A 10,364-nucleotide genomic window follows, 5' to 3' on the forward strand; every position below is an offset into this window, starting at 1 on the left:
TAGCCGGAACTACAGGCACACACTACCATGCCCAGCTAATTTTTTATCTATTGTAGAGACAAGGTCTCGCCAAGTTGCCCAGGCTAATCTCGAACCTGCGGACTCAGGCAATCCTCTCACCTCAGCCTCCCAATGTGCTGGGATTACAGGTTGAGCCACCGAGTCTGGCCAAAAAGATTTGTTTAATTAGCTGGGCATGATGGCATGTGCCTCTAGTCCTAGCTACTTGGAAGGCTGAGGTGGGAGGATCACTTGAGCCCAGGAGTTCCAGATTCTAATGAGTTACTATTACACCAATGTACTCCAGCCTGGGCAACAGAGTGAGAGCCTGTCTCAAAAAAATATTTTACACTGCACTCCAGCCTGGGCCACAGAGTGAGACTTCAACTCAAAGAAAAAAAAAGTTTTAAGTCATATAGCTTTGGAGTGGTGAATACCATGATTTAAACTCCAAAAAACAAGAAAATAAAAACTTATTCATGGTAAAAATTAAACAAAAAGTCAAACAAGCAAAATAAAAACCAGACTGGTGTGGTGGCACACACTGGTAATCCCAGCACTTTGGGAGGTCAAGGCAGGAGGATCACTTGAGCCCAGGAATTCTAGACCAGGCTAGGCTACATAGTGAGACCTCGTCTTTACAATAAATAAATAAATAAATAAATAAATAGACATGGTAGTGTGCACTGATAGTCACAACTACTTGGGAAGCTGAGACCAGAGGATCACTTGAGTCCAGGAGTTCAAGGCTGCAGTAAGTCGTGATCGTGCCACTGCATTCCACCCTGGGCAACAGAGTGAAACCCCTACTCAAAAAATAAAAACAAAATTAAAGACAAATGGCAAACTGAGAAAAACTATCTGAAGCTCAGATCACAGACAAAGAGGGTTTACTTTCATAAAATGGAAATGGGGAGTAAAAAGACCAACAACACAAAAGAAAACAGGCATGAACAAGCAGTTTACAGAAAAAGAAGCACAAATGACATCTTTAAAAACTGACTCATAGACAGGCATGGTGGTTCATGCCTGTAATCCCAGCACTTTGGGAGGTGAGGTGAGGGTACTGTCTGAACCTAGAAGTTCAAGACAAGCCTGGACAATTTGGCGAGACCTCATCTCTACAATAAATCAAAAAATTAGCTGGACTTGGTGGCGCAAGCCTCGCGGGCTCAGGCAATCCTCTCGACTCGATCTCCCAAAGTGCTACAATTACAGCCTGAGCCACCATGCCCAGACTGTTTATTAAATTTATCCCCAAGTATTCCCTGCATTTGGAGTGGATATAAACTGCATCATAATTGTATTTTCAGTTGCTGATTGTGCACTGTAATTATACTGACCTTGTATCCTGTGACTCTGGTAAACTCATTTATTAGTTCTAGTAACTTCTTTGTAAATATGATCAGATTTTATACAAGACTGTTATTTTGTTTGCAAAAGACAGTTTTCCTCTTCCCTTTCCAATCTGTATACTTTTTATTACTTTTTCTTGCCTCATTAAAGAATCCTCTATATCCAGAGAAAATGAAGGTAAAATGAAGGTAAAATACAGATTCTCAGATGAGGAAAAGTAAGAAAATCTATAACCAGAAGACCTGTTCTAAAAGAATTCTTTCAGATAGGAAGGAAATGAAAACAGAAGGAAACTCAAAACCAAGAATGAAAAATGAAATACCTGCATAAATATGATAGAACACTATTTTCCTCTTGAGTTTAAAAATCATATTTGATGTTTAAAAGCAAAAAAATATGATACTGTCTGATGTATCAGAGAATATTAAGTACAGAGAGTATTAAGATCACTGTACCATGAGGTGGACAGGGTAAGAACCTAAATGGTGGTGAGGTTTCTACATGCCACCTAAAATAGTAAAATGTTGCTGTAAGTAGAAGTAACAAATGTATATGTTTATACATCTACATATATGGATACATGTATGTATATACACACACCCACATTTTTTAATCCCTAGAGCAGCCACTATAAAAGTTATAAAAGATATGCTAAAAACCTTACACTTCCAAGTCTTTATGCATACACTGCAGCTAAGAATGATTTTCTCCAGCTTCTCTTAGTTCGCCAGTTTGTTAACTTCCTTTTCCTTGTGTTTATACACATGCACACTTTTTGTTTTTTTCTACGCTATCTAGGTAATCTCTCCCCTAGATACTTCATCATGGATCTTCTGAGAATAAAGCCTTTCTCTTACATAATTATAATACCAATATTATCCCTTGGAAAATGAACAATAATTCAGTAATACCATCTAATATGGTCATATTTAAATATCCCCAGGTACCCTCTCAAAAAAAATTCTTTGGCTATATTTTTCCTTGACCCAGGATCCAATGAAGGTTCACATATTGCACTTGGTTGTTACATCTTTTTATTCTCTCTTAATCAAAAGTAGCACCCCCTTCCTTTTTTTTTTCATGACATTGAAGTTTCTTTTTTTTTCTGAGTTGGCGTCTCACTCAATCACCCAGACTGGAGTGCAGTGGCCGCTCTCGGTGACCGCAGCCTCGACCTGCTGGGCTCCAGCGATACTTCCGCCTCAGTCTTCCAAGTAGCTGGAACTACAGGCGCGCACTACCACGCCCAGCTAATTTTTGATTTGTTGTAGAGATGAGGTCTCATCAAGTTGCCCAGGTGGGTCTCGAACCCGTGGGCTCAGACAATTCACTCACCTCGGCCTCCCAAAGTGCTAGGATTACAGACTGAGCCACCGAGCCCGGCCTTGAAGTTTCTTAATAGTCTAGGCCAGTTATCTTATAGACTGTTCCACACATTATAATTTTATCTCATTGTTTCTTCCTAATTAGATTTCAGTTAATATTTTTGGCAAGAAAATTACACAGGCAAAGTTCTGTGCGCCTTATTGCATAACAACAATGGATCCACGAAGAGATTGTGTCATGATTAACACTGCTGCTGGACTCAATCAACTGATTAAGGTGGTGACCTTCAGGATCTTTCCATTATCAAAATATATTTTGCTCTTTGTATTATGTTATTATAGGGGGATAACTTTGAAATCATGTGCACATCTCCTTCTCCAACAATCTTTATTTTACAGGTCACTTCATTTTACCGTTTGTCTTTCCCACTAGATTGTAAGCTCCACAAGAGTAGAGATGTTTGTCTTTTTCATTCATTGCTGTAACCCCAATGCTAAGAAAAGTGTTTGGCACCTAGTAGACCTTTAATCATATATACTGAATGAATCATCATTAGTTTAATAATTCTGTAAGTCTATGAGACTATGAACAACTTAAAGGTAAGGTAATATTTTCTTAGTCTTTGAATTTGCAGAAAATTAGCACAGTACTTAGCACATAGTAAAAATTCAATTAATGCTATTTTAATTGTTAAGGACCATAAGTAGGCCTCACTCGTTTTCCTCATGTATAAAGTGTTGAAAACTTTATTTAACTATATTACTGTGAGAAATAATAAAAGCCATTTTCATATTTCTTTTTAAAATAAGATATGGCAAAGCAAAAATCTGAATTTGAAATTCAAGGTCTCTCAGGAAAACATTATTAAGTTATGCAGTATATATGAATTTTTGTCAGCTTTGTAGCTTAAAAGTCTAATGTAGGTTTACTGATACAATGCTAAAATACCAAATTACTTTTTAAAAATACTTAGTTACTTTACCTGTAATGCTTTTAATGTTTCTTTCAATCCTTCGATTTCTTTTTCTTTTATTTCTGTAGCAAGTTGATATTTTCCCTTTAAGTAAAAAAACTATATTTTAATACTTTCCAACATAAATTACAAAAGGGTAAAATATAAGAGCTCAAAAGCTAAAATCTCTACTTTAAGCCTAATACTTCACAGGTTTTAACCTTAAACCTGCACTACAAATCACACTTCTAATGACTTCAAAATAACATAAAATTACAGCAAGGCCTTTATATGATTACAATGATCATGAAATGGATACCTTATAACCACAAACTATTTTATCAGTAGAATATTCCTACCTGAGAACTTGTAGATACTTTATAATTATTTAATTCATAAAAATAGAATAAATATATCCTAATTAGTAATATACAGGCACATTAGTCTCATGAACATAAGCATATGGGAAATTTTTTTCAAAGAAGGTCTTTTGCTAAAAATAACAAACTATACAATACTATTATAAATAGTATGTTTATTAATGCAATAAAATATGTATTAACTACTAAATAGCTAGGAAAAATACTTAGTGCTAGATGAATTAAAATAGGTTTGCTGGCATTGTATCCCCTTTGCAAATTGGTCTGCACCCAGATGCAAGGCATTGCAGTATTTTTTTAAAGAAGGTAATTACACTGAAAAGGCACTAAAAATGTATTATATTTAACAGAAACATTGCAGTTGAATGGAAAGAACATTAACATGGAGGCTGAAGAGGCCTGGGTTCTTGTCTAAAATTTGCCACTTCAAAGTGAGAACTATGGCAAGTTATTTGCTAGGCCTCAGTATTCTCAACTGTAAAATGACAGAAGTCAAGTAATATGGGTCCTTTCTGCTTCTAAGATTTTAAGCAGCTACCTGTCTTTAATGCTAATGCTTGTTACTAATGCTCTTTTCTACTATGGTAGACAATTGATAATTAAAGATATTTAACTATGTTTTAAATTATTTTTTAAAAATTAATAGGGCAACCCCTTCGGGTCCCTTCCCATTGTGGGAGCTTTTCTGTCCTCTCAATAAATCCTGCTTTCTAAAAAAAAATTGACACATACCTTTTCTTCTTCCAAGACACACATCTTCATTTGCAACTGACAAACAATTTTAAAAATTAAAATAAAGGTAGGTAAACTGTTAACAGTAATTTATACTGGTCAATGAGATTACAGAAACACTTTACATGTCTATACTGCTTGAACTTAATATAATGCGAATATATTACTCGCAGATTGAGAAAATAATAATGATATAAAAGGAGAAAAAAGCTAGTCATCAAAGTAAATGAACCATTTCTTTCTTTCTTTCTAGAGATGAGGTCTTGCTAAGTTGCCCAGGCTGAACTCCAACTCCTGGACTCAAGTGATTCTCCTGCCTCAACCTCCCAAGTAGCTGGGACTAGAGGCAGGCACCACCATGCTCAGCTCTAAATTAACAATTTAATCACACTGATTAGAGATACCAGTCATCCTTGAAAGTTTCATTTTCCCTTCAGAAGCTTTTTTTTTCCCTCAAATGTCTAAATATTTTGCCATTTACTCCCAAATAATAGCATATATCGTTTTCTGAAGGTACAATTTTATAAATTAATATCATTTGTATTTGCATTGATAGCATTTATGTTCTGAAAAAAAATTTAAGTCATGTGGCAGCCTAATAATGACTTTTTTTTTTGAGTTGGAATCTCACTCCGCCATCCAGGTTGGAGTACAAGTGGCACACTCACGGCCATCACAGCCTTGACCTGCTGGGTTCAGGTGATTCTTCCACCTCAGCTTTCCAAATAGTCAGAACTAAAGGTACGCACTACCACACCCAACTAATTTTTTGATTTACTGTGGAGATGAGGTCTTGTCAAGTTGCCCAGGCTGGTCTCGAACTCGTGGGCTCAGACAATCCGCTCACCTCAACCTCCCAAAGTGCTGTGATTACAGGCTTGAGCCACAGCATCCAGCTGACTTTTTAAAAAATGCCATTTAAAACAAAAACTAAAGTACATTTGCTAATGGAAAATAATGAAATATTCTAAGGAGTATAAGGATATTCAAGAAATAAAATTTTTCTTGGAACCTCTCCCTCTCCTTTTTCATACTCCTCACTTACATTCAAGGATTCTTTCCTTAAAATAAAAAGAGACAAGGAAGAAAAAAAAAAACCCAAGAGTACTTTTTCCTCCCCTCTTTAGATATCTGAGTATTATCTTGCCCAGAGTCCCTTGTGATGGCAGAGATGCAGATTTGCTCTTTCCTAGGGAACATTATGCTACACTTTTGGCTTCTGCTTCCTTCACCTTCAATAAAATGCCCATGACTTTGGTTAGGCCTATCCCAGATTAAAGAAAGAAAGTCTGTCATTTGCTTAAACAAATTCATACTAATGCATACATTATCAGTAACTTTAACCTACCAGTGACTTAAGTTATACAGGTTTATTTCCTTATGTGCAATTCTTTTTCTAAACACACACTCGCATAAAGATAAAGATAAAAAGAGAAAAGGAAAAAGGAAAAAAAAACTGATGATGAGATAAATATAAGGAAAATACTTTCAGAGGATTTTTTTACATGAGTACATACACTTTCTTAAACTAATATTTTCTAACTCGGGACCGAAGAGAAATTTGAGGCAGTCAAGAACAGTTACGGAATTCAAATTAGCAGAAGGTGTGGCTACTCATTTCTTCAAATCCTTTTAGCTTTTTCTCTATTTTTCTGCCAGAATTTCTTAGTTACTGATGGTTGACACACATGGAGGCTTCCACGTGTAACGATCACCTCTCCTCAACCTTGACATCTCCCTACTTGCATCTCAGCTATCATAACACATGGGAAACGGCTAATGGGGAAAGATAAGAGCTAGGACACTCTAATAGAAGAGAGAAAGAGGAAAGGAGAAAGAAAGAACAAGAACACACACATCCTGTTCACCTAGGTTATTTAGGACAGCTGAAAACACTTCTCCATCTCCAGAAAAATAGCGTTCCCAGCTTCCATCCTAGATAACCCAACCCACTACTTCATACTCTTTATTATCAGCTGTGATTCAAAACAGCTTTACTCCTTTCCTACTTCTCCAATACCTTTTCTCCTTTTTGTCTTCTATGAGTATGGAGAATAGCCTGCCATAATATCATGGGAGGGGGAGGAAATGCAATATTTAAAATTGTAGTACTTGTCTATCCTCATGAAATTACCTGCTTTTTAAAAACTGCCATTGCTTCTTTTTGTTGCTTTGCTAATGTTTCCTTTTCACTCTGAAGAGTTTCCTATTTTAAAAATTATGAGAAGTGAAAACATAAATTCTAGTAACTCTCAGTTTTAAATCTTATTTGGGTTCACAATTTAAATAAAAGTTAAATATTCTTTTTGTAAGTATTATTTTATGTTGTTAAAATTCAACTTTAAAACCAATTATATGATTTTTTAAAAATTGTCATAGAATCATCATATAGAAGGTTTGCTTCCATTGCCTCTTCATGAGAAAACACATTGCATTTTAAATTTTGGATCTGGCTTGTACCAAAGCTGTTCTCAAGAAAATATTTTTTAACCAAAAGACATCACAATGAACAGTCCTAGTACACAAGTAGACTATAGTCTTAGAATTGCCAGAAAAAAACAGTTTTGTTACCTAAACACAAATGCTTACCTGGCAACAGAGACATCTTTAAATTGGTTGAAGTAAGTTTTACAAAACCACAACTACCACCAAAAATACCAGAGAATTTTTTAAAAATATGAACATATATGCATATATAATTCCCCTTCTCCCACCCGCCTCCTTTTTTTAGTGGAAGCTACATGTTCTGTTCTTCAGATTCAAGATAACTATATTTTTCTTCTATTTTTATCAAAGTTCATAATTCTCATAATTAAAAAATTGGGTCTAAAAGTGGCAACCACTTCCAAATTTTTCCATTATTTGCCTCCAGATTTCTAAACAATATGTTGAGTTAGCAATAGTAATTTTGATCTCTTACCATGATCATTGGAGTTTAGCTTTCTTATACAACTATTGCTCCATACCACTCTCCCCCCGAATCTTTCAACAGATTTATATCAAAATTGTGACTTTAATCAACAGTCAGCATTTACACTGTTCTGACTATGCAATTATTATTCAGTATTGAGCCATGTAGTATACCTTGATTACCTTTCTATTCTCATACAACTTTCTGTTTTTCTGAAGTTAGTAATTACTTTAAAATACTTAAATTTCTATAGCTAATTTGAAAAATAATAATACTGCCTGTTCCCAGATCTACATCAATTGGGTCACATTCTCAGATTTTTAAAAATTGAACAAAAAAGGAAAATTGAGAGGATCCCAAGAATGACTTAGGAACTATCTCAAACCATATAGGAAACCAGAGAGATTCATAAAAGCTGCAGATGTCTGACAAAATCTTTCAGAGGCTATCCCCAAAGTTTTTCCTGTGAAAATAAGGTTGACTCTAGGCAGGATGCAGTGGCTCACACCTGTAATCCCAGCACTTTGGGAGGCTGAGGCAGGAGGATTGCTTGAGCCCATGAGTTTGAGACCAGTCTGGGCAATATAGTGATGCCTCATCTGTACCAAGAAATCAACTGGGCATGGTGGTACACACTTGCAGTCTTGGCTACTCAGGAGACTGAGGTAGAAGGCCGAGGCTTGAGGAGTTAAGGCTGTGGTGAACCATGATCATGCCACTGTATTCCAGTCTGAGTGATACAGTTATACCACAACTCAGAAAAAAAAAAGTTGACTAATCCAGTCCTACAAGGAAGGAAGGAAAAAATGAATGTCAACTAGTAACTCCAGAGATAGGTTCTCTAAGGAGCAGATTCTGAAGTTGTGACCTCAAGCTCTTCCTCACTTTTTGCAAACAGCCTTAATTCCAGAAACAGGGGATTTAATATGCAACAAAGCTGGAATGAGAAATGACTCTATTACCAGATTGTCAAATCCAGATCTTCAAAAGACTTAGAACACAAGCAAAATAAACCAATAGCCTTGCAGATAAAACAACTAAATGGTCACATTGTCGTTAGCAAGCACTGGAGGAATGCGCTTCTTGGTAGGCACCTGTAGATACTTATAAGCAAAAAGGTCATTAGCAAAATAACTGTCATGTTCTAGCTAAGAAAATAAAAGAAAAAATCAAATGGGCAAATCAATGACAACACTCTGGGGGGAATTATGCAGCTGACTTCTCATTTAATCCTCAAACTTGCAAAGAGAAATTTCTCTAGATATTAAAAGAAACCTCTCCCTTGGAGTCATGAACTACTCAGATATGGGCATCTCAAATGATCCACAGATATTCTCGCTGTTTCAGTCTGTAACCATTATCCTTGGATCTCCAAGTAAGAAATATTATGTTTCCGCCATGACACCACGCCCATTAACTTAAAAGGGATACCAGGAATCTAATAGGCTCTACTATGTTAATATAATTGCAAAATTAAATTCTTTCCTTTTTCTTCTTTAGCTCCTTGAGGACTTTCCAATTTATAATCAGATCATAGCTAATGTGGATACTGATTTACTGGTACCTTTGTGTATGATCAAACTAAACTGAAGATTGCCATAAAGTGGTACCTTTGTGGGCAAAAAGGTTTACTAATATTGGCAGCAAGGTTCAGATTCACTCATCTAAACCTCTAAATTTACAAAATACCCCTTAAACTAGAAGTTCAAAGTCCTTATAGAGAAAGGATGTGTCATACCTCCACCAGGCTTTACACACTGTTGTTTCCCAGTAAGATACACAACGGATGAGGATAAAGATTGTTCAGGGCCTTAAATTCATAAATAAAATTAATGAGTTTTACCTAATTATTTGTAGTAATAAGCCCAAATACTTTTTTATTTTCAGTGCAACTTGAGGCTACATAATTTACCACTATAGCTATGTATTGTGCTTTCTATGGTGTCCCATTAAATCAACATAATCAACACCTATTCGTTTTTCTTAGGAAAGACACAATCCATCTGGACAGTTACAGGATTTACTGAGGACCCTTAAGGACCTGAAATTTCCCTGTAGCACTACATTACATAATATGTGAGCAAGTTTTTGCTATGTTCTAAAGATGAGGAGAGCTCTAAGACTGACTCCATTTATTAACTTTCTGTTTTAGCAAGGATATGAAAATTCCAAAGAAATTTTAGAATTTTTTGGAACAAAATATACTATTTAGGGTTTGATTCATTCCAGGGGGGTAAATCTATCACTCCTGATTAATTATAAGCCGTTCAATACTACCCAAGGCTCCTTACTAAGACAAGAAGTTTTCTGGGTTTCACTGGCAACTGAAGATACTGGGATCCAAACATTTTTTAAATCACCACACTTTTATATATCTTAAGTGTTCAATAAAGAAACCTATCCCGCAGGAACTTAAACATGAACAAGAATTCTGTAACTTAAGAATAATTCTTAAAGGGAACACTTCTACACTGTTGGTGGGAGTGTAAACTAAGACAGCCTCTGTGGAAATCAGTGTGGTGATTCCTAAAAGCTCTAAAAATCGACCTTTCATATGACCCCGCAATCCCTCCTAATGGGAATATACCCTGAAGAACTCAAATCACTCTATAAAAAAGATACCTGCAAATGTATGTTTATCGCAGCATTGTTCACAATAGCAAGATCATGGAACCAACCATGCTGTCCATCAAAAGAGGACTGGATT

General features: G+C 35.8%; 1 protein-coding gene across 1 annotated transcript in view; it reads right to left on the minus strand.

Moving 5' to 3' along the window:
- Positions 1-10,364, minus strand: part of CCDC73 (coiled-coil domain containing 73) — a 128,025-nt gene that overhangs the window by 92,711 nt on the left and 24,950 nt on the right. Inside the window, exons 3-5 of the mRNA XM_008073694.2 lie at positions 6,881-6,952; positions 4,747-4,782; positions 3,665-3,739 (exon numbers count right to left, since the gene is read on the minus strand). Coding sequence (XP_008071885.1) covers positions 3,665-3,739; positions 4,747-4,782; positions 6,881-6,952 — 183 coding nt within the window. The remainder of the gene's footprint in view (positions 1-3,664; positions 3,740-4,746; positions 4,783-6,880; positions 6,953-10,364) is intronic.

This window comes from Carlito syrichta, unplaced genomic scaffold, assembly GCF_000164805.1.
Source record: "Carlito syrichta isolate Samal-C Ts95f unplaced genomic scaffold, Tarsius_syrichta-2.0.1 Scaffold316023, whole genome shotgun sequence".
Taxonomy (NCBI): Eukaryota; Metazoa; Chordata; class Mammalia; order Primates; family Tarsiidae; genus Carlito; species Carlito syrichta.